Source organism: Schistocerca nitens, chromosome 8 (genome assembly GCF_023898315.1).
Source record: "Schistocerca nitens isolate TAMUIC-IGC-003100 chromosome 8, iqSchNite1.1, whole genome shotgun sequence".
NCBI classification, from domain to species: domain Eukaryota; kingdom Metazoa; phylum Arthropoda; class Insecta; order Orthoptera; family Acrididae; genus Schistocerca; species Schistocerca nitens.
Window position 1 is genome coordinate 466,380,379 of NC_064621.1, and position 26,236 is coordinate 466,406,614.

At 39.9% G+C, this 26,236-nt stretch overlaps 1 protein-coding gene across 1 annotated transcript in view; it reads right to left on the minus strand.

Annotated features, from left to right (window-relative positions):
- Positions 1-311: 311 nt before the first annotated feature.
- The window catches only part of LOC126199617 (AF4/FMR2 family member lilli), a 190,935-nt gene continuing 165,010 nt past the window's right edge, over positions 312-26,236 (minus strand). The window contains exons 9-18 of the mRNA XM_049936545.1: positions 21,653-21,981; positions 20,355-20,542; positions 17,958-20,203; positions 15,933-16,281; positions 14,758-14,945; positions 14,410-14,604; positions 14,000-14,077; positions 13,810-13,906; positions 6,626-6,950; positions 312-3,582 (exon numbers count right to left, since the gene is read on the minus strand). Of these exons, the coding sequence (XP_049792502.1) occupies positions 3,455-3,582; positions 6,626-6,950; positions 13,810-13,906; positions 14,000-14,077; positions 14,410-14,604; positions 14,758-14,945; positions 15,933-16,281; positions 17,958-20,203; positions 20,355-20,542; positions 21,653-21,981 (4,123 nt within the window). The 3' untranslated portion in view covers positions 312-3,454. The remainder of the gene's footprint in view (positions 3,583-6,625; positions 6,951-13,809; positions 13,907-13,999; positions 14,078-14,409; positions 14,605-14,757; positions 14,946-15,932; positions 16,282-17,957; positions 20,204-20,354; positions 20,543-21,652; positions 21,982-26,236) is intronic.

Below are 26,236 nucleotides of genomic sequence, written 5' to 3' on the forward strand. Positions count from 1 at the left end.
TATGGTGAAAATTGTCATTTAGTACAATTCTAAAAGATTGTGAGGTATTTGGATGTGTGTGAAGTACAACAGGCAATACCTCCCATCCCTCCAACAGAACATTTACTTAATTCATCTGGCACCTGAGACCAAGTTGTTGAGTGCCATTAAACTAATAACAATGAACTCATGTGTGACTGATGCAAGATACTGACACAATAATGACTCTAAATAGTATGTGCACACACTCTTCTTTACATATATCCAATAGGACATACATTATTGCAAGTTCATTGTGAAAATTGTGTTTTGTGTATTCTGTTCTGTTAGCCATAATGCGCCTACACACATACTGAATATGTCTAAACATTTTTCCAGGTTGAGAGAAGAAAAAACAAAAACAAAGCATATTCTCAAATAAGTTCCATATATTTACAATTATATAATAATAATAATGATAATAAATTTGTAAAACAATTGAGTCCTTCAAGGATGAAATATAATGTTTCTTCTCACAACTATTCTTACACTACACTTCAGTTGATTTTTATTATAAAGGTACTGCTGGTTGTGTTACAGAAGGTCACTTTTAGGCTTCTTTTTGTCTGCTTTGTTTTCTATTTCCTTAAATAAACTTTGGTTTCTTTCTTAATATATATACTTTTATTAAATTTTAAAATTAACTATGTCGTTTTCAGGAGGCTCAGTTACAAGGTGACCAATGCTGGTGTTCTATTTGACCTCTAAATTACTTTTATATAAAATAAACGCTGCACAAAAAATATACTCACAAAAATATTCTCTAATGAAGCTTATCTATCAGCACACAATCATTCAAGCAGTCTATAGCAGTTATTCCATGTTAAAAATGTATTGCTGACAAATTTATCTGCACACCCTGAATACAGCAATATCAGTCATTAGGCAACAGAGGATGCAAACAATGCCAACTTATTTAACAAAGCCAGGCCTAGTTTTACCAGCTGATAAGTGGAACAATTATATTTCTCCTTCACTGACTCGTCATACATATCTCAGACAGCACTTCTGTAGAGGTTTACACAAACAGGCGCTTTCAAGTGCACAGATTCTGAAATTACTGAACAGATCAGAAATGAATCTCCAAAAATTTTATGACTGAAATTATTACATTCAATATACAAAATATAATAATATCTGCTATATACAGTTATCAGGATTTTACTTTGTATGTTACATCAATATGCCAACAAAATGAGTATTGACTTGAACAAAATTCAATCTCGGCACTGCACAATAAAAAATATATGGCAGTATTTAATACATTTCATATTCCACTGACCCTGCATTGTCCATTAATTACTTTTCCAATAAGTATTATCAAAATAATTTTCAGTTCATCAATACAGTTTTAAATATGACAATGATATAAGCAGCAGTGTTGTGGTAAGGAAAGATGTAAATAAATAAATATACTTTACACTGTACACAATTAACATAACGAAGAATATTTAAATATTATCACAACAATACCTCTGTATTAAACAAAATTATTGATTTAATTAAAACAAGGTGATTTCTGACAACTGTGCACACCAATGGACAGCAGAAACATATTCAGTTCATATTTTCCAAAACTGCTCGTTTTAAAAAAATCCCATAAACTTAGTTTCAATAAAATTTGTTACTTTACTCACTTATTTCACTATACTTAAAATTTCATTGCTATAAGTCTGTACGTAAAATCGGTTTCAACCAAACAGCAGAAACAAGAAGTAAATTCCTAGCACGAGACATCAATTGGGCATAATTAATGTTGCCTGGACTGAGATAATTGAGACAAGTTTTGCACTTCAGTTCAAATGAAAATGAGTGATCTTCCCTTGATGGATAAGTTACCTGCAGCAAAAGGAAAGATTTCACATTCTTTGAATGTAAGGGCTTCAACACACAGCTTCACTGTATACCATACATTGTTACTTCCAAAATCGGCCATTTCAGAATATAGCATTTATTGAAAACCAATAATTTTATATTTTGAAGAAACCTTTTTTTAATAATGGGGAAGATAATACAGGTAATGAAAATATTTTGCAATGAACCACAGCCCTAAAGTATTAGGGTGGGCTGACATCTTCCAACTCAACAAGAAACCAGACCTATATTCCAGCATTCAAATATCAGTACATTATATGAAAACACAATTACAGAGATCATAATAAGTACTCAAATTTAGACAATTAAAAAGCCAAAAAGAGAAGCCATTAATTACATGTGTAACAAACAATATGACAAAGGTACTTCTTCATCTGAGACAAAGCCTTTCAGTAAGCAACTTGGTTGAAATCAGCGTTGCTGTAACTAAGCCTCCATAAAATCCTATTCTCATATGTTTTGGATTTCTTTTCTTGCTGACACATTATCTCAGATAATTTCAAGAACTACCTCAGACACTGCAGATCATGGCAAAATCAAAAGGCATCCAACACAGTTAAAATGCAAGAGAAATATGCTGCCATGAGAAAGGAGGGAGGGGGAGCATTCAACCATAACTACAACGCTGTTACAGCAACACATTAGGTAACAAGTTTATTCACAAACCTTTCATATATGTTAAGTTTATGTATATAATATATCTCATATTCATAAAGAAATATGTGGACTTAATATTCTGATTGCACTATACTGCTACTAATGTAAGACAACAATATAAATTTGTTTCTATTACATCTTTACTCACAAAAAAATACTACTCATCAGATATTAATTTATATCCGAAAATACATGGGACATAACTGAAGGTATCTTATTATTTTACATGTGGATATTTTATGACATTTCTTTGTTTGAAAACTGTACAAAATTTGCAATTATAAATATTTTAATATTAAACAGTTCACATGCACTTCACACTTGTCATGGATGCCTTTCATTTCTTAACATAAATGGTACGTCCAACAAGAACAGAAAAATTGAAAGGTAATGACAGAGAGAAATGGACGCACAGGAAAAAAATGTGCGCATTTATCCAGTAACAAATCAAGAAGAAATTATTGTATGAGTAATAACTACAAGGAGATAAGGGAAATGAAGACCAGCAGAAGAAATATGTACATATGTATAAACAAGAATGTTCAATCAGTGAAGAAAGAAATATTCTCTCTATAGCTTCTTTTGGTGAAACACCCAAAACTCCAACACACGGCCTCTCATGACAACCATTTGTCAATTAACACACTCTTTATTTTACACAATTTTAAATAATTTCTAGTAACAATATTAGTACCTCAACTCTATAATATGTACAAAAATATACAACACTGCTTTTGTATGAAGCTTTCCTCATATGAGAACTCCATGTCTGCATATCTTCTATGCAGAGCAACTGGAACAGCAATGGACCACATCTACCAAGAAATGGCACCCAAACAGTTACAAAAAAACTGTATGTGTGTATGTTGTCGGAGGATTAGAAGTCCACTCTCACGAAAGGCTGTCATGTCGGCTGTGCAGATGAGATCTCTTTGAGCCTCTGGATGCCAATCCTCACATATCGAACCAGGTCATTCAAAGAACTGTGCAATGTTAACGGTCCGCAGTACCGATCCAGCTCAATGAAGAATTCTGAAACAAAATTGAAACAAAATTAAAAAAAAATTAATACTCTGAACTAAAAATCAAACAAGAAATACAGTTCATGGTGCACTTTTCCTTCTTTAAATATTAAGTATCAACCAAACAGCTTTTAGGCAACTATTATGCAATTATCTGTTTCTCCGCAATTACTCTTTGCCGCACATTGTCACTCAGAAATTAAGGAAATTTTATGGAAATGTATGCTGCCGTAATCAAAAATTAACTCTGTTAACAGGAACGAATGAGCACATAACATCACAAAACATCGCAGAGCCATCAAGATAAGGGTTGACATGTGACTAAGAGATGTATCACGATCTTCCAATCATGTGACATATCTACAGTGACACTGGGCAGAATTGTGGTGAAATTTGATGTTAATGTGACACCTTTACCTAATCGTACACCACCATGCACTTCTGAGCTCTACCTTTTTTTATCGCAAGTGCCAACACTTAACTGTTGTAGCATCTCTGAGACCGGGGGCAACACCACAGAGGGCCACACTTCTGCATTGTGACAAAGAAGGGTAGCCAAATTTCAGTCTTCTGTGTAACAATGGGGGGAAATCGGTATAAAAAAATGACCACTTCATTATTCTGTGCACTGTATTTATTGTAAAGTAGTTGTCAATATACCCAGCTTTTTTAAAGAGATCTTTTGAGGGTGTTCTAGAATAGCACCATATATAATACTTTTAACATATACATCACTGCAGCATATACACTAAGCTTCAATTTGTAATTTGTCATTATAGGTGCTTATTGAGCGGGGAAAAAGTTTTACGAGTATGTGCATTAATCCAACATTTACCACCACAGATTCCAAAATTTCCTCAACAACCCTTGTCACTGATATGTTTGTTTTAGCTCTCAGATGACCCTTAGTTTTGTTTGTCACTTATTCCACAGCTGATTAAGCAAAGTATGTAACTAATGAAAATGGAATCTGATAGCTTTTCATATCTCTTACAGTTCAACACTACTTTTCTGAATCTGAATCAGTGAATCAGAACATTAAAAGGGCTAGTAATGAGCAGACCAAAGAGATTTATAGTAATAATTACGTGCAATTGCTGCAACAACATTATAATGTAAGAAAATAAATACCCATACGGATTAGCAATACTTGCCATCTTCTTTCATAACATTACATAGTGGTTCTCCAGATGCAGATATAAACTCAACAGCAACAGGCAAGATGAGCATTCATAGGAAAACAGTTCAAAAGGAATTCCGCTCCAATAAGAAATAAGATGAAAATAATTTACGAATATTTTCAAGTGAGGAAACATGCATCGGAGTTGTGGATAATGACTGACACTGGTATGGTTTCCAAGAGCTCTCTTGCAACCCTAAGAAGCTCAATCCCAAAAGTAATAGTGTCAGTGACAAGGGAAATCACCTTACCACAGTATAACGAGAATTTACTGCAAGGTGAGGAAGGATTTCATCAAATTGTGGGTAAGACTTCTTTCAGGTTGCACTGAACATCCATAAAGAGTTCCATGTTGGGATTATTCTGTATTTTAAAAAAAGGACTGAAGTATCCATCCTCATGACAAACCAGGTAACCAACATGTACATCAAGACAAATCTTGAGGAAAAAGCTACTTTTACTAGTCCAGAAGTCAAGAGAAACTGTGACTGCTATGGCCCATCCCAAAATACAAATTCTCTTCTATCTAAAACATTCTGAGACCAATCAACTGCATCTTGCTTCAAAACATTGTGAGACCAATCAACTGCATCTTGCTTTTGCACATTCAGTGGTTTTGTGTGTGTGTGTGTGTGTGTGTGTGTGTGTGTGTGTGTGTGTTTTATATCTTCCTTTTTCACATCATGTTCCCAACCAAAGGTCATACACATCTGCTTGTATAAATATTTCCATCCCCTGATCATACCATATCAAAATCACAGCTTCACTCATCCCTTCAACAGGTGGGCCCCTCTCATCCTCCTCCACAGCTATACCATACAAATGTTAACATTAATATTGTCTTAAGCAAGTAGGTGAAACAGTTATGGTTACACAATGAAATAAAGTCAAATGAAAAAGGTTTAACAGAAATAAAATATGAAATTTGCAACTGAGGACTGTGTTGGCAATGATTACGACATACACAAGAATAATGTGTCATCTCTGCAAATGAGTGCCACCAAGCATCTGCCTGCTCTCAGAATCTCTTACATTGAATCTAATTACCATGTACTTTATAATTCTGCTTATCTAGCAAAGGATATAATGTAATAGAGGGAAACATTCCACGTGGGAAAAATATATCTAAAAACAAAGATGATGTGACTTACCGAACGAAAGCGCTGGCAGGACGATACACACACAAACAAACACACACACAAAATTCAAGCTTTCGCAACAAAGTGTTGCCTCATCAGGAAAGAGGGGAAGGAGAGGGAAAGACGAAAGGATGTGGGTTTTAAGGGAGAGGGTATGGAGTCATTCCAATCCCGGGAGCGGAAAGACTTACCTTAGGGGGAAAAAAGGACGGGTATACACTCGCGCACACACACGCACGCACGCACGCACGCACACACACACACACACACACACACACACACACACACACACACACACACACAAGCAGACATATTTAAAGACAAAGAGTTTTGTCTTTAAATATGTCTGCTTGTGTCTGTATATGTGTGTGTGTGTGTGTGTGTGTGTGTGTGTGTGTGTGTGTGTGTGTGTGTGTGTGCGCGCGCGCAAGTGTATACCTGTCCTTTTTCCCCCCTAAGGTAAGTCTTTCCGCTCCCGGGATTGGAATGACTCCTTACCCTCTCCCTTAAAACCCACATCCTTTCGTCTTTCCCTCTCCTTCCCCTCTTTCCTGATGAGGCAACACTTTGTTGCGAAAGCTTGAATTTTGTGTGTGTGTGTGTGTGTGTGTGTGTGTGTGTGTGTGTGTGTATCGTCCTGCCAGCGCTTTCGTTCGGTAAGTCAAAGGATATAATGTAATACACAGTGGCACATTAATAAAACAGCAGTTGATATTACAGTTTTGATTCCTTACCCCTGTGCTTGCCCTTATAAACAAGGCCATCAGCCTGCTCCCACAGATCAAAGCAGGACGTCAGATACGTGAAGAACTGATTCTGGCGCTGCATGGCACTGTGCACCGACAGAGGAACTGCAACACAAGGAGGGGGAGCAGAATGCTGCTGTGGAATCACAGGCTGTGTGGGTCCTACTCCTCGAGCATCACTGCTGTAACCGGACGACCCCAGTGAACCCACGGAGCTGACTGAACCCACAGAGCCAGCTGGTGATGGCGTTGGTGACAAGGGAGATGGAGTTCCCTGACCACCTACAACTTGCTCCTGTTGAAGAGTTGGTGCCTGCAACATCATAACAGCAGTAATTATAAATATGTCAAATACACATGCTACAAACAATGATGGGCTGTTGAAAAAGAAGGCAACAAATAATTTGGACAGTACAACACTTTGTTGCAATCTTCTAAAATTATTTCATCTTAAGTTTTATGTAGACTGCTAGTTGTACAAAACTAAGCTAACAGGCAGATGCCCGATTAAGAGAAAGTTAACCTGCCTCATTTTTATGCATCATAGTTGCCAAGATAAACCACTTATCAGAAAGAGGAATATTAGTTCTGTGTGCAGTACAAGAGATGTCTTAAACGTTCCAACATACCATACTGCTTTGCCTGCAAAAATTATTCTCTCTCACGTGACTAGTACTAGTTAGAAAATTTCTCCCAATCTGTGGCACAGTTAAATTCCTATTAAGGAAAATGGAATCTAAAATTGTAAAATGTTAATGAAAGGAAATATGTTAGTATAGATAAAGAAACATGTTAGTATATACCCTAGCTTTTGACTGTTTGCCAAAATGCACTTTAGCAAATTTCAATCTAATTGTAGCTTCCTACGATAATCACTACCAGTATCACTTTAGTAAATTTCAATTTAATTCTAGCTTCCTACGATAATCTATTAATTATTAAGCTTACTTCTCTCTGCTGTCAGCATCAGCCTCTTAAATCCCCTTTCCCTTATTTCCACCCTAAGCTGTTTCAAATACACTAATTACATTTCTCCTCTTACGACAGAGGGTACATAGTGACACACGGCCATCAGTATTTTGGTCATATTATCCTTGCACCGAATACCACTAATCCATCTTCTATACTCCCGCAACCTCAGGAAATCTCTTGCAGTCGCCTTTCTTTCGGCACTCGCGGAGTCACACACAGGGCGCACAAAATCTCGGACACCCCTGTGTTACGTCACTTGGCGGAAGCAGCAGCCAGTGCCCCTCGCGGCAGGTAGTGCCTAACAAAGGGACAAACCAGTCTGCCACCCTACTCCAGGCTGCTCAGCGGAACGCGTCAGAGCTTTTAGTAGCTCACTGCAACATCCAGTCTTTACCTGCACATTACGAAGAACTTAGCCTCCTCTTCAACCAACTAAACTACCACGTAATCCTCTTATCCGAAACGTGGTTGAAACCACACATATCCTCTGCATCTATTCATCTCCCAGGGTACACATTTCTTAGGGCAGGCAGATCAAAAAAGCGAGGTGGCGGGGTCAGCGCGTATATACGAACAGATCTCAAAGCGAAAGTCTTACGTACGTCAAATCCTGCTGAAGAAAAAGAGGCCAAATTCATGTTCATTGAAATAAATATACAAAGTCGGAAATTCTTGACTGGCGCCGTGTACAAGCCGCCAAAAATAAGCTCAATGAGTTCCTTCCAGTCGGAATTACATTCACTTCAGTGTCAATAAGAACATGTCATCGTAATGGGTGACTTGAACATAGACCTGCTAAGAGACACTCCCTCCGCAATAAACCTAAGAAGACTGTTTAGTTGCAATAGCATGAACATTCTTCCAGTACAACCTACACACCATACGGCGCACAGTCATACTCTTATAGACGTAATCGCAACGAAAGAGACTGACAAAGTAAGAGATGTTGGTCAAACTTCAGCCCCTGGCCTGTCAGCACATGATGTAATATTCCTGGCATACTCTGTGCAGCCCCCAAGGATCAAATCGCGTTACAAAACTTGTAGGCACATGAAACGTATTGACCTTGACGCTCTAACAGCCGATTGCTCAGAAATCTCATGGCATCAAATAATCAGAGAACCTACAATCGACGGCAAAATTAATGAACTTGGTGATAAACTCACTGCCCTCTATGACAAACATGCACCTGTGCGCACAATCCGTGTAAGAAAATCTCCTGCACCATGGCTGACAGCTGAATTACATCAAATGATGACTAATAGGGATGCTGCCCACAGGCGTTTCAAGGCAGATCCGAAACCCAAGCGTTTCAAAGAATATAGAAAGCTACGGAACAGAGTGAAACAATGCATTCGCAATGCTGAAATCAGGCACGCTCACTCCCTTGTATGCAGCGATCTGACGCCCACGACTCTATGGAAGAATCTCCGTAGCTTGGGGGTCAGAAATGCAAAATCGGAAACTCCTTTTCATGTGTCAGCTAACGAATTAAATGAATTCTTCTCTGCACCTCCGAATACCAGCACGGCTGATAATTACCGTCCACAAGAATCCCCAAACAGGATAACTAACAATGATACCTTCCATCTAAAACATGTAACAACAAATACGGCAAGAAAAGCAATAATGAGAATCTCTTCTGATGCAATAGGCAACGACAGTATCGGTATAACCATGATTAAGAATGTTGCCGATATCTTAGTACCTGTCTTAACTGACATATTTAATTTTTCCCTCGTGAACGGAATATACCCCACTGCATGGAAAAGAAGCATAATTCGACCCATCCCTAAGATCGAAAACCCGCAACTGCCTAGTGATTACCGACCAATTAACATACTGCCTGCTGTTTCCAAAGCACTTGAATATATTGTTCATTACCAAATCACTGAACACTTGCATGAATTCAGCCTATATGACAAATTTCAATCCGATTTACGTAAACATCACAGCACAAACACTGCTCTATTAAAGTAACTGATGACCTGAAATATGCCATCGACAATCGAAAGGCAACAATATTGACGCTACTGGACTTCAGCAAAGCTTTTGACACTGTTAACTTTGACATATTGCTCAGAAAAATGCAACAGCTTAATTTCTCTGACAGTGCAATGAGATGGTTTGAAAGCTACTTAAAAGACAGACAGCAATGTGTTGTCTGCGTAAATGAAAAATCTTCCTGGAAACATGTTTCCTCGGGAGTGCCAAAAGGATCAGTCTTAGGACCACTTTTGTTTTCTTTATATGTCAACGATATTTCGTCGGTTCTGTCCTCCTGTAAATATCATTTCTATGCCGACGACCTCCATCTCTACCTAAGCGTCAGACCTGAAGATGTAAACACTGCAATCGCTCAGATGAATGATGATCTGTCTTCAGTAGTGACATGGGCGAAAAACCTGGGGCTTAAACTAAATGCAAAAAAGACGCAAGTAATCTTAATAGCCCATCAGAAATTAATAAGTTCAGATTTCCGCGAATGGCTACCTCCTATTCTGCTCGACGGTACTCCAATACCATATCAGAAAACAGTGAAGAACTTGGGTGTAACTTTGGATGAGCATCTCAACTGGGCGGAAAATACAGTCTCAGTGTGCCGAAAGACGTCTGCTTGTCTCTATGCTCTCAAAAAGTTTCGGAACATATTTCCACAGGACTTGAAACGCCAGCTCGTGCAAGCACTCGTTCTACCGAACCTCCACTATTGTGATATGATTCAACAAGGTATGAGTAGTGAAAACAAAAGACTGCTAGAGCTAACCATGAATGCCTGTGTGCATTACACCTGCAACATTCGCCGATATGATCATGTTAGTGCTTCATACTCCGAGCTAGGGTGGCTGCGGCCGGACAAATTGCGTGACCACCACACTCTGTGTCTACTCCACCGACTCCTCGTCGCGCAAGCACCCCAGTACCTTGCTTCAGAGATTAAAAACCTGTCATGCCATCATAATCGAAACACGAGGTCACTCTTATTTGGTATCCTAACTGTGCCAACTCACAAAACAAAAACTTTTGCAAACTCCTTCTCAGTTGCCGATGTCCGCCTCTGGAACAAACTGCCCCTTACCTTGCGCAAAATTCAATCTCCTGCTGCTTTTAAGAAGAATTTGAAGTATTTCCTACTATCATCCTCATAAAGTTCTCCACAAAATTAATGTACAAGGCCAATCCTCTCATCTGTCAAATATCAAAGCTAGCGTCTCCTATCTTGCTCCTGAGATGCCTTCCTCTTCATCTATCTCTATTAGCCACGCAATCTTCTTTTCCTTTATATTTCCTTAATTATGTTTCATCATGTCTCTCTATTCTTCTCCTCCCTTCACCATGAGTCTCCCTCACACTCCCTGCTTCCACCACTCCTATCTAAAATCTGTCTCTTCAATAATGTCTAATTATAACAGTAGCTATGATCTATGAATATAAACTCTATATGTATGTATTTTTCCAGGTGTACCTTTCTAATTGTTTATTTCATTTTTTGTACTAGATGTAGTTTAACATGCCTACTAAAACATATGAATGTAAAATAAGTAGAATGCCTGGTTAGATGTAAGAGAGGGCCTGATGGCCCTAATCTTGCCAGGTTAAATAAATCAATAAATAAATAAATAAATAAATAAAATGCTTGAAGACGGTCCTGCATATTAAATATTTAGCTGAGAGAGAAATTTTGGCCAGTTTTACCTATTACAATATATAGTTGTAATTTGCTTACAAAATGGAAGCTTTGAATGTTTCAGAAAATGCTCAATTCAAAGGCACAGTCTCAAAAAAGAACTAAACTATTATGTGTCTTATTCACATTCTTCAAGTTCATGCATGTACAGGACATAGGCAAAAATGCGGAAACATGGGTAGAGATGCGTAAATTAATCTTCTTGCTCACAAAAGAAGTCCTGGATGATGCAAGCTGCGTGAACGCACGTCCTGTTGCTTTGAACGCAGCGTGTGTGTGTGTGTGTGTGTGTGTGTGTGTGTGTGTGTGTGTTGAGGGGGGGGGGGGCAGGACATACAGGAGGGTCAATGAAAGATAGAGGCTTTCTTTAAGTTAAATGCAATGCAGTGATACTTCTTTACATTACTCCATTACAAACAAACTAGAAGTTACTCATTATTCTTAAACGTTCATTTTAGAAGTTTCTGTAAAGACACTGCATCTATAGACTAGAAGGAGCTGCTTAGCAAAAAGTTGCTTAATTCACTGTTTAACTCTACTACATTACCTTCACGACATTTAATATGCTCTGATAGGTTGCTGAATACATGTGTAACCACGTAACTCCTTTCCACACTCATATTAACCCCTTTAAGTATGTATAGACATTTTTGCCACTAGTGTAATATTCATGCTTTTCACCATTTTTGCGAAAAGAGAAACATTGGCAGTGCCAGAAGATGGTAATGAATATACACTGCACAAAAGAACTGATCACTTTTTTGAAACCATGGAGTTTTCTCCCATTGAAACAAAGAAAAGTGAAGTTTGACTTTCTCTAGCACCTGCTTGTGGGCACACACAATCTGGGGGGTATTGCAGGTGGCTATAAATCTGTCAAGGTTTCTCTCTGTATTGGTGCCTTTTAAAAGTGTTCAACAAATGTGCGCGGGTGCTTCCGAGCTGGAGAGTCTTACAGGAACCCTTTGCAGTTTTGTACATGCATGTGGTTATGTCACACCAAACCATTCTCTCTCCACAGGAGGCTGCAAAACAGGACAGGAATTGAACACCATTTGCTGCTTCGGATCACTTTCAAATTTTCTTGAATGATTTGGAATGGCACCTAGTGGTTTTACCTGTATAATAGGAGCAAAAATTGCAGTGCACTGCAATCCAAAGGCACCAGATCAAGTTCAATAGGGTTGCAGCACCACCATGTCTATAGACAAGGGCTGAATAAAAGGTGGAAGGGGGGGGGGGGGTCAGCAGTGCCAAAGGCTTTCTGCAATATGATACTATGAAGTGTCGTTTTGGAAAGTGAAACGAGTGCAAATTAATTCCCAAAAGGAAGAGGTGGTTCACTGTTTCATTGATACCCTTTGTGCCAACTCCTGAGGCCATTTCATGTCAATTCTGAGCAGTGTTGTGACCGAAATGTTTACCTCAGCCACCCATATGTCAGCTCTGCAATTCCAACATTGGGTGTCACAGTTTTTACCTCCATCGCAGAGGCATCAAGATAAGGGTTGACGTGTGTAAGAGATGTGTGACAACCTTCCTACCATGTGACACATCTACAGTAACACTGGGCAAAATTGCAGTGAAATTTTATGTTAATGTGACACCATTAACTAATCTTACACCTCCATGCACGTCTGAGCTCTAGCTTTTTTGTCACAAGTGCCAACACTTTCCTGTGCTAAGCATCTCCGAGACCGCGGGCAACATCACACAGTGCCACACTTCTGCACCATGACAAAGAAAGGTAGACAAATTTGTCTTCTGTGTAAAGAAAAAGAGAGAGAGAGAGAGAGAGAGAGAGAGAGAGAGAGAGAGAGAGAGAGAGAGAGAGAAAAGACTTCGTTATTCTGTGCACTGTATTTATTGTAAAGTAGTAGTCAATATACCCAGCCTTTTTTTTTTTTTAAGAGATCTTTTGAGGGTGTTCTAGAATAGCACCATATATAATACTTTTAGCATACTTCTGTATTCTAAAAATACTATCAAAGTAACTTTGATGTCCCCAGAGAATAATGCCATGATTCATACACTCGATAACCAAGTTTCTTCATATTTAAACCACCCCCTGCATCATAATTATAAAACATGTAATGCTAACAGTGGAACAGTGTTCACAGCTATCAACAAGTTGAGCAATGACCATCACTAGTTCTGAAAAAAAGTCAGCATTTACATGTTGGGTAATTTAGTGGTATTCCTGACCATCACTGAAACATTCACTACTCTACAGATTTGAAGCTTGTGAAGACTGTGGTTGTGAAGAATCAGGAAAAGTGACACTTGACTTCTTACAAGAGTACTGAAAACTACACATTAAACAGCAAAGCATTAAAAGACAAAGCTGAGGAGAACGAATATAAAAGGAAGGGGGCAAAAGGCAGCTGGAAGGAGAATTAAAGCAATGTCTCTATGTAATCGTATAATACAGGTCTTAAAAGTACACGAACTGTAATTTAATAGATAACTCACAAACATAAATAATTTCTCAAGAAATCAGCGAATGCCTTACCCTCTGCTGGTACTCGGCGATCACTTTCTGAAACTCCTTCACTTCATACTTCTTTATTTGGAAGAGTTTGAAATATAGTAGCGACTGGCACCTCAAACTGAATTCAAGAGAAACATGATTTTCAGTATGGAAAACAAAATCACTAAGCAGACCAAATTAAGTACAAAAGTTAACAATTTGATTGCACTACCTCAATATAGCAAGTTTGCTATGTATGCTGCCTTGGGGTGTACAGCTTTGAGTTCCACGGAACTTTGATGAAATGTATCTGAAATAATTAACAAAAAAAAAATGTAACACTTGCTCTATCATGAAAAACAATACCGAGTGTTACTATTTACAAATAACTGTAGTGGAAATAAACTGTTGCTATGGAAATCAACAATCACAACAATCATCAAATTAATGATCTGGAGAGCCAATGTCTAATTTACACACTCAAAATATGTAGTTCCAACAGTATGAATTTGCAGATGAGCATATACAAAAAAAGATTTACTGGGATAAGCAACTTCTCATTGAAAAAACAAATAAGGTCACTTCTAAGGAGCCACCCAATGTGTGATCAAATTATTCACAAATATAGAAGTCTTTACATACTTGATAAGGCTGAGTGTATCCTTGTACATAGTGAAAGCAGCTTTCTCAGTACAGCTGTCATGCTCCATAGCATTACCAGTCAGCAGGAAAAACAACACAGCTTCAAGGTATTGCATTCCTTGTGCAGTATGGTCAGTTTCACGGTCTGCTCCATGCTTCAGTCGTTTAGCCTCAGTCAGGAACCGGTTCTGGTCACTTAATTTGAAAAGCAAAATCTACTTCAGTCATACAAAACCAACAAAAATATACTTGTACACTTTAAGAAGAGAAATAATTATCTATCTAAACAGTGCAATAACTTCTGTTACAATACAATATTAACATAACATAGAAGCAAGATGAACTTACCGGCCCTCGTCACCCGAGCCTTCATCGTCACGCTCGAAGTACGAGTAGTACACCCTTTGGGCGGGTGTGGCAGGGGGAGGCCACCCAAGGTGAGAGTCTGAGCTAGGACCTGGAGAATGCCTCCCCAGGATTCCTGCTACTTCCCTCTCGTGGTTCGTCGGCTGGATGTCCGACAATGCCATGTCGACCTACAACAGAAAAACTATGAATTAATCTCTCCAGGAAATTAGCAATCTTTTCTGGCATTTATCTGCTGCCCCATTCCTTATGAAGCAAAGAACAAAACACTGATTTCATGTATGATACATTATATTCCTCTCCTGCAAATTACACTGTTAATTCAAGTCACAAAGAGAGATGAGAGAAGGGAATTACAGTGCGCAGTGGCAATATCTACTATGGATTTTGTAATAAACTCTTGCGGTTACCTTCATGCACACCTGCCAATATTTAATAATAATATGTTTCAGGAAACACTGCAGAGGACCAAAGTTGAGAATCTGAGACAATATATTATCTGGTTCTTGAACCTTATGCACATACAAAGGTTACTCTGAAAGTAAACCCAATTAGGCTACCTTGTAAGTACTAGAATAGTTAAAGCAAATTCACTGGAAAAAATCTTAAAACTATACCTTTATGTTACTTCCCTACATAATCACTAATCTGATTTAAGCATTTATGACAGCTTTCGAAGAGCTCAAGTTTTGCCACTTGAAATTGCACATTACCGCAATATCTTTACCCACTTCTCAGAGTAAAGAAATTGGGCTTTTTCACCTGCATGAAGAGGTAGAAATCACTTGGAACCAAATCAGAGCAGTATGGAAATGTTCAGGAACTTCCCATTTGGACTGAGATAACAAAACATTTCTTTTCCAGTCAGAACAAGCAGTATCAATTGTCTCATTGACTAATTAGTTAATGGTTTAATAAAACACCTAAAAAACGAAGTATTATTTATCTTTTGTCATTTTAAAAACAAAGGTGTTCAAAGAAAATTCTTTTTCAGTCTGAAGTTTAATTACACACTAATGTTGGTAGGCAAGGGGGGAAGGGGTTGTGTACTAGCTAATATCTCATTGTACTCAGAGGTAATGATTTCAAAAAGGTTGGGAACCATTGCACTGAAGTATTGTTACAAATACAAGAAGTTAGAATTTTCAGAAATTTACCTGACTAGAGGGCCGGTGTGGCTCATCTTCACTGTCGCTGTCAGAGGGGAGACAGCACACATTCGTCGTTCCTGTCACACCACTCGATGTGGAAGCTATGGGCTGTGCTGGAGAAGGCTGATGCTGTTTGGGTGCTTGCTCCAGCTGGGGAATGGAAGAAGGGGGAGGAGCTTCTGGCACATTCTGAGACGAAGCAGAGCTGCTCGCACTGACCCGTCGCTCGCGCCTGTGATGACCGTGTGTGCGACTGTGCCGATGGGACTTCCCACCACTACCACGCTCACGGTCTTTATCTCGTTGCTTCGACTTTGATCGGTGATGTCCTTTCACCTCAGTCTCCTGTTTCTCTCTGTAACAAGAGTTCATCTTTGCAAACAGGAAACAAATATACAACGCTTTCAGTTTTTCCTGAATAATCGGGAATCAACACAGATTAAGAATGCATTTAGCATGTGCATTATGCAGAGATAAGAATATTCCTTGAAAGTGTCAGTAAGCTGGAAAATAAGTGTCATTAGAAGACTATGAGGTTACCAATACAAAGAATCAGTGTCTGATCCCTGGTCGGTCCTAGGATTTCTCAATTCTTTTAAGTTACTCACCTATGGAAATACACTGTGTGTATGAGAAAATGTCAAATTGTAGAACATTCCATATTAAATGGGTCAGACAGACAATCCTCAGGTTAGCAAGAACTCAACGCATCTAAATGGGTAATTCCAGTTGAGCACTAAAGTGGAAAACCATTAGCAGTCCTGATAGGTGAAAATGCAGCATAATAAACTGAAATTACTGCACCAAGATTACTTTTTGTGTATCCTAAGCAACAGATTATGCAGCTAAAATAAGGGAAGTTTATTTTAACTGACTACGAGGTTCAGCACTCTTCATTACACATCTCAGGTTTTCCCTGCATGAATAATTAATAGTGAGCTTCTGGGTGTTCAGCTGATTTGTTATTTCTATTTTCAGCACAATATTTTTATGATCAACCCAGTCATCATCTCCAGATGCAGCGAGTTTCACTGTTATGTGTACAGGCTGCCTGGACTCCAACCACTCGAGTACACATAATAGCAAACCACGCAATCCTTTAAGACAACAGCAGGGCCTATTTCTCATTTTATTTTGCTTATTTTTCTCTGCCAAGTTTTAAGCTGAACTTACAATTTTGTGTGCAAACAACTACATTTCTCACACCTGATGAAACAGGAATCATGCAATGAATCTCAAACCCACGCAACTGTTACTAATGCCAATCTTACATGTATGTTCATCAAACGAGCAAAAGCTGCACACGGACAAAGTAAACAACAATTCACGGTTCAGTTGTTTGACACTTTCCTAATCAGCTGTTTTCAATATGATGCCCATAATACCATAAGGGTGCACACGTCCTGCACCCCGTACAGATAAGAGCGTAACTACGTACTGAAGGATGGTTAGCATGTCACCGAAGCTGTTGTGTCTCTGAATCTGGAAGCAGCTACTTTTTCTGTTGCCAGTGGGCTGACCTTACCACATATCTCAATCCATTGGCAATTCAGAGAGTAGCGAAGACAGAGTCCTTCATAATTCATTTGAAAGTGTATAGGAAAGTATGGTCACTAGCATGCTAATTAAGTTCGAAATCTTAGATTGAGATTCGGAACTGGAAATAGAAGATAAGGAGAGACTTTCCAGTTTCCAGATGAAAATACAAGAGATGACTCCCGTATGTGTTTGAATTAAGTTGTCTGAAGTGAGTAGTTTATTCTGTTGTCTTGAAAAGTACATACTAAAATAGACTTTTTTTCTTTAATGTGTTTTCTTTCCCCTTTTAAACGGCTAAATAACCATGTTCCTATCAGATTTAAATGCAATGAAAAATTACACCATTTCACACCAAAGAACTGACTAAAAAGACGGCAGTATTTGAAGTATTGATGATTCTGGTAATCCACATGGTCATGTTGTCTCTTGACAAATAATACAAAATTAGTCTTACTGGACACAAGAAGAATAAGGTCAGATATTTTTACTTACCCTACACTTACAGCACCTCGGCCATTTGAGTGCTTGTGGCTGCTATCCCTACTTTGGCTTCGATGCTTCTTGGGCTTTTTCTGTGGTTTTTCTGATACTTCAACATCACGGCTACTCACTGAACTTGTGGTAGCACTTGTGGCACCTTTATTAGCGTCCACACTTTCACACTTTGGCATCACTATCTCCCCTTCCTCAGGGGACTCGCAGCTCGGCGAACGAGTCCGTTTTTTACTACACGGTGGCTCGGAATTATTAGACACTGGGTCACCAAAGAGACGGGCACGAATCTGCTGTTTTGACTCTTCTTCTGCATCACAATGTTGCTCCTTAACAGGTGAAGATGCTGGGCTGTTCTGAGGCTCAGCCTTGACACCTGGTTTCGGTGGTATGTAAGTGAGCCGCGAGAGGCTGATGCTGCACAGTAGCCGTGGCACTCCCTGTGCTTCCACTGGCTCACTCTTTATTGGAGCAGCAGAAGCAGTTGCAGGAGACTTTCCTGCCTCCGGTGAGGTTTTGTTGCGCTTGCCTGAACCACTGTCCCTTGCTATTTTCTTGCGGGTTTTCTCTGGAGGAGCGTCCCTATCGGCAACATTCACCAGAGGATCCTCGTGTTTTATTCTACGCTTGCTATCTTGGGAAGATTGAGTCAGCATAGGAGACTTACGTTCTTCAGATGGAGTAGGCACTACCTGTGCTGGTGGAGGTGGAGGAAGAGGGGGTGGAGGTGGTGGACACGGTGACGGTGGCGCCGGACTTGGCATACGAGCTGTCGTCTCTGCCTCCTCATTGGCAGCACGTTCAGATGATGAAACACATTCTACTACAATGACTCCACCTTTACCCTTGCCACCTTTTCCTTTACCACCCCCTTTCCCTTTACCACCATAGCCACCTTCCTGGTCCCTAGTTTTTGTTGAGAACAATTTTCGCAGAGTGTCATTTTTCTTCTTGTCTTGTACTGCTTTGTCCTCGGAGTCCAACTCAGGTGGACTCTCGTCAGCAGCCGGTCGTGGAGGTGACCTGTCAATGTCGCTGCCAGATGTCCGCCGTCGACCAGACACTCCAGTCCTTCCTGCGCGAATTTTGGCACCGGAGGAGGAAGCAGTTGACAATGCTGACACGGAAGGAAGTGCCGCAGCAGCTGGTGTAGGTGCACTGAGGGGATGTGGTGCTGCAGTCGGGCGACAGTTGTCTTCGGCCTCTGAATCAGTCGTAGTGGGGCACTCCTCCGGGGTGATAATCTTGAGGCGTGAGGCGGCACCTCGACTGGGGCGCACACCTTCTTCTTTACGTGCCCGCCTCTGTGAAGGTTTTGCACGTTCCTTGCGAGTTGCGGTATCTTTAGTCCGATCACGCTGTTTCACCTTTCCCGCTGGTGGCACTGACGCAATAGCTGCAGCAGTTTTTCTTTTAGAAGGTACAGGCACATCACTATCAGAATCACTAGACGAGACATCACGTGCTACAGGTCTACTCGGAACAGGAACTGAGGGTTCTGAGGTATTGGGGGCTGCTGGGGAAGAACGTGCTACAGGTGGTATTGCCGCAACTGCACCACTCGGTCCACGTGGGGTTTCATCATCAGACGACGAAGATGATGATGTGGAAGATGAGGACTGGATACGGGGTGGTTTCTTGTGCAGAGTAGAAGGCAAAGTGGCGGGTAGGATGGGAGCTGGGGTTGTGTTAGTAGCTGGAGGAGGCGCAGGTGCCTCATCGGACGAGGTGCTGCTGCACGTGCTGTTGCTACTGACCGACTGTCGTATTCGTGCAACATGGGGTCGTGGCCTGGGTGGTGGTGGTGGTTGTGGTGCCGTGTCCGAATCACTATTGTCACCAGGTGGTGTAGCACTGACAATTTGTTTGCGCAATGTACGAGGTCTGTGGCGGCGTTCTGCAGCACCTGTTGGGCGGCGTACCACAGGAGCCACAACTGGCGGCTGTGGCGGTGGAGCAGGTTCTTCGTCTGATGACATGCTCGATACGGGCTGTACGGGATGTACAACTACCTCACGTGTCATCTTGGTCATACAATCACCCTCTTCATCCTCTTCTTCCTCATCCTCTTGCCGACGCTGCTGCTGCTGCTGCTCCTCTTCTTCCTCTTCTTCGTCTTCGTCGTCATCATTATCCTCTTCATTGTCATCGTCATCAGAGTCAGGTACATGAGGGGCAGCCCTTGGTACAGCAGGAGCAGATGGTAGTTCCAACCTCGAACTTGGACTGCAGCGACTCATGCACTCCTTCAAACACAGAAAATAGAACCTATATTAAGTATTTGAAGGATTTTAAGAACAGTTATGTGTAACGGCAGATTGTAACACAGAAACTTAATCTGAAAACATCTATGGAGTCCACCGTCTCCACAGGAAACAAAAGCAAACCAGCTCCTACCTGCAGCGATCTATCTTGCTGAGCATGAAGGAAATTTGCCAGACCCCAGCTGCGGTTGTTATTGGTCTCCTCATTAGGTGCCACAGCTGTGACAGCATCAGAGAGAGCAGCAGCAGTAGCTGCTGGGGCTGAAGCACTGGAGGGTGGCCGGCCCGGGCTTTGCTCCGTTTGTGGCACCAGCATGTCATCTGTGAACAGAGCGAGGTTTGTAATTATGGGAACAAATTTAACCATTAAAACAACCTTTATCTCCTTCAGCACAACAAAATATAAATTTAGTAGAGTGAACTAGCAATGTCTCCACAACGATTTAGTAAATATTTCAATTTCATGAACTGCATGAAATTTTTTGCTATTTCTGCACACAGTCTATCAACATCACACAGTGCAGAAAGTTAACAGTACGCAGAAATGTGTCAACAATGATTTGGATTCCCACTTTTAGGAATCTTCTTAGCAGCATAACGTGTGTTAAACATGATCTTATTAATACTGAAATAAACTATACAGCAGAAAGTTCTGCATCTGGAACGCTGCTGAACACAATTTCTGGAGGTGGGTTATCTGCTAAATTGCACGGTAGTGTTTGCAATCGAATTATCCCTGATATTGCACATGGTTCCTTGTCTTTGCAGGCCTGGAATATGCAATCACTGGCTCTTTATATTTGTAAATATGTAACTAAACTATCACACTCATTTCTCTTTTTTACTTCTGTTAAGACTGTTAAGAAATTAAGGTGGATTATATTTAGTCACGGTCTGCTTTCAAATTGCAATGGTCATGGCCATAGTGAGAATGTTATACTAATTCCCTGTATAGTAATGACATTGAAGTATTTCATTTTAAATTGCGAAAACGTATTCTCCATTAAATTTAAGTGCTGTTGAGTAATCTGTGTCAGTAATCCCTAGCTGAAATTAGGAATGCTTATATTCAAACATGCATACATTTCCAATCCTACCATTTCCAGAAACTGAAATAAATTGATTTAGGCGGATAATTTGTCAAATTTACAGTATAATCCAGTTCACACAAACAATATTACCTCAAAATCTGAAGAACAGTATGTGGAGGAGAAAAAGAACTTGTACCACAGATTAAGAGAAATCTTACTGTGATGCACTATCTTACTACGCAATTTAAAGCTTCATTGTAATCACCATTTTCTGCAAATCTCAATAATCACTTTCTTCAAAAACACTACACTAATAATCTTTATTCCGTCATTACAAAACTGTTTATGTCAATGAATCCAATGTATTGATGTTACTATTTAACAACAGATGTAATCTTACCCAAAGCAGACGGCTGCTCATCATCGTCGTCGTCGTCATCTTCACCACTACTAGAACTGCTCGAGCTTGCAGATGAATGTGTATCAGGGTCACTAGACGATGGAGAAACAACACCATGGCCACCATTGGTTGCGATGGTGGGTGGAGGTGGAGGCAGAGGTGGTGGTGGTGAAGTCAGTGGCAGCACAGGGGCAGTGCTCATCTCTGTCTCAACATCCACTACTGGCGACATAGGTGGCACTGGTGCAGGTACAGGCGTCGCCTGGGGTGGTTGCAAATGCAGCAGTGGTGTCGTCTGTGGGCTCAGCATTGACAGAGGCACACCACACCTGTCACAACACAGTATGATACAAATTAATACATGATACCCCTAAATTATGGACGTCAGTTATACTAGGAGTCAAAAACAAATACAAATAATAATAATATGCTACCTTTATTTCATATAACATTAATGATTTTATTTCTGGAGACCAAAAGAAAGCGTACAATGGGGACACGCAGAGTTAGTGTGTGCAAAACCAAAATACCTGTATAAGTAAGACTGCATGTTTGCTAATTATGTCAAATCACAAAGTAATTTTAAAAAATCAAATACCAAGAACATGTTTAACAGTATCACACAAGTACCACAGTGATCATACAGAGTGCATCGTGCCCCCAAACAATAATTTGGAGAAAAACACATGTTTAAGCTGAAAACTTTAATTCACATATAGTCGGTGTGAAAATAGTGTATTGAGCAACTAAAGACAATTGTTATTATTGTTATTTCATGTTCAATTTAACATGTTAAAACATGTTTGAACAACCTTTTTCCCATAATCAGGTGTTTATGTTTACAGACGTTTGTTACTTTGAAATACGTTTTAATCTAAATTTTAATATAGAATACTTATTTGCTGACTGTTTTACTACCAAAGTGGCTATTGGGGTATCTGGGGGGAGGGATGAAGGATGCCCGAAATTTGTGTCCTGTGGTTTCTTTTTCTGGTGTGAAGCTGTGCCTCATCTGACACAGCCTTTGTGGGATGCAGATGGTTTTGCATCAGTTATATGCAATAATCCTGTGATACACTTTAAATGTGTCAAGTGTCCACATAAAATTTTAGAGTTGCAAAGCTTCATTTGTATCACTGGTACATTGGCAAAGCTGTTGACCGACATTACACTTTCGCACCACTTAGTCTGAAACTGACTTGGACATATATCTCTGCACAAAAATTTCCTACATAACTGTAAACATTACACATTTCAATAAGGTGGCCTTGCAGTGTGCAGATGCATATGACTATCATTTCTTTACAGTGGCATCCTGAATACTGACTGACTGGTAGTCATTCATTTCACACTGAAGTGTCTAAGTCTGTTGCATCAGACCTGACTTAAAGTTACTGAAGAATTTTGAGTTTTTGAATTCAATTATCTCATTACGAATATTGCCTGTATCTTTTTGTGCTGCGAATAAGTATTTCCATTTTTTCCATAACGGCTATTCTTTACGTCATTTGTTTTTGTGCAAAATTTTGAGGCTGTCCACGATTTTCGAAGGGTGGACTTTGACTACAATGAGTGTTGCTACATCTGATTTGTTATATTTCTCCAGTTTGAAGCAGTCTGAATGTTCTTTAAATCAAATTGTGAAATTTCTGCTAGTCTGGCCTAAATAATATTCATTGCATTGGCTGTAGTTAATTTCATAAATGCCTCACAGTTTTATGTTCTGATTTAAGTTTCCTAACTAGGTTGTTGGTGCTGCTTAAGCTAATTTTTCCCTCTATGTTTTCGAATAAACTAGCTAATTTATCAGACATTATGGCAAGATATGGTATTTTTCTGTATGTAACTGCTAGGGAACTGTCAGCTATGAGTGTAGTTTGCTGTTGCTTGTCCAGTGTATTTTTTATCTGTTGTAACACTGTATTTGTGAGTGAAGGAACATATCCATTTTTTATTGTGCTACATTTTATTGTTTCTATTTCTTGTTGGAGTTCTGTATGCTGAAGTGGAAATCTGGAGAATTTGTATGCCACTGATCCTCATGCAGTTTTTTGTGGGAGGTGGAGGCATGTAGAAGAGTCTGGTACAGCGATGTCTTAACCAGCAGATTTACTGTGAAAACTGAAAGATACCTGTTGGTCCTGTTTCGTAATTTCATGTCAAGAAAAGGTATGGTCGTATTCTCCTCATACTCAAGGGTGAATTGGATATCTTTATGCACGCTACTGAATTTATTAAAAGGGTTTGTTACTTCATCATTTGTGACATAAAACATAATGTGGTATCAGCCAGACCTCTCTTATAGAATTTAACTGTGCTTGTGATGCTCTCTTTTAGTTTGAAGACTTATTCATTACATGGTTGAGAAATATTTCAGCTGTTAGGTCACGAAGAGGAAATCCCATTACAAGGCCTAGGTCATGCTTGCAAATTTTGTTGTTGAAAGAGAAGAATATTTACAATTTCATGTCTGTTCATTGCCTTGTTTTTCGTTAGTGAACAAGGCCCAAGAAAAAAATGTAATATTACACAAAAGCTTTGCCTGTGTACCAACAATGTGATTAAGCTTCGGGACACCAAAATTGAAAGTGACAAATGGTATACAATAAGTTTATCACATGATTATTGCACCACAAAAAGAGATGCAGAACTTCAAGTGTCTACATATCATACAGGGTGCGCTGTCAATCACGATCAACGAGACACAGCTCTATGCCTACAAAAAACACAGCTCACCATCAGTGTCTGAGCAACTGCTTAGGTACACAAGTTCAGCATTTTAACAATAGTTGCATGCGCTGACTGGACACAAGTGGCGCTGCTCCACGGAGAACCCACAACACAAATTTGCTCCGAATCGCTCTTCCGTCTCGTCTTTGGGGATGCTGTGGCATTGCGCGAAGTCTCACTCGCAGCCTGTGCAAGAACACACGTGCTCTTTGGATTTCCGGAACTAGAGGCAAATGACGCAACGTTTATTGACAGACGACGATCCATTTGCTGCACTGGTGCGCTGAACAAAGTTGTGAAGTCTCATTAAAGTTGCCAGCTACGTTATGATCCGCGAGACAGGGCTACAATTGTCAGGGCTCCAAAAGCAACAAGAAATGTCTCTGGTGAACTAATACTATTCACGACGAATGTGACTTGTCTGGAAAACATAAACCATTAACAGTCAATACACCACCTCAGAATGATTCCAGAACTGTGAAATATAAACAGTGGGAGATAAGGCACTGTACCAACACTTTTCCCAATTCAGACTGCAATATCTCAGTTATGTAACTGACTACACATTATATGATCAAAAGTATCTGCAGATCTCTATGTACTGTAGAACTGAATACTACACATAACAAGAGGCAGATCATCACTATAAAAGGAGGCTGGGAGTATTGTGTTGTGAGTAGAGGAACAGTACTAGCACACTGATCAGTTAGGAGAGCTCAGTAACTTCAAATGTGTAGGTGGGTTGGTATGTCACCAGGGTAAAAAATCCACCAGGGACACTTCACCTTTCTAAAGCTGTCCAAGTCAACTGTTGGCAATGTGATTGTGAAAAGGAAATGCGAAGGAACAACCAGAGCTAAACCAAGACCAGACAGATTTCATGTACTGATGGACAGGGACTGTCTAGTATTGCAGATAGTGGTTGTAAAAAATAACATAAAATCTGTGGAAGGAATCACTCGTTCATTCAGAAGTGTTCCCAACAGTCAAGTCAGCCCGGTGACCATGTTTAGGGAGTTCAAAACAATGGGGTACAAGGGTCAAGCAGCTCCTCAATAACCCACAAATTTCTGTTGAAGACAGTGGACAACTGGAGCGAGTAATTTCGAGAGATGAATCACACTGTACCCTGTGGCAATCTAATGGAAGGGTCTGGTTATGGTAAATATCTGGAGAATGTTATCTGCCAACATGTGCAATGCAAACAGTGAAGTAAGAAGTTGGTGGTGTTAAGAGTATGGGGATGTATTTCACAGTTAAGGTGTTATCCCCTTCTAGTGCTCCAGAAAATGCGAAATGTGGAAGGATATGAGCACATTTTACAGCATTGTGTACAGTAGAGATTTGTGTCATCATGACAATGCATCCTATCATAAAGCAATGGTTTATGGGCAATAAAATCCTGGAATGGACTGCCCTGTCGAGAGCTCTGACTTGAACCAAACATAACATTTCTGTGATGAGTTACAATGTCAACTTTGCTGGATACCTCTGCATCCAACATCAGTATCTTTTCTGATTTTGGCTCTCGAAGAAGAATGGCTGACCATTCCCCCACAGACAATCAGATGCCTCACTGAAAGTGTACCCGTAGAACTGAAGCCTTCATAAAGGCGAAGGATGACACCTCATAAAAACGTCCACCGAAAACATGTCATAAGGAATCATAACTGTGTGTGCTACTTACATGGACAGAGAAACTGGGCCACATCTAGCTCCCCTTTGTACGGGCCTGTCACTGCCCTGTCCATTCATGGTCATGTGTGAATAAACTTTTAGTCAGCAAGAGAGCATAACGGAGAGAAGCACTAACTATATATCGGTGTCTATATACCCCTACATCATAACATATAT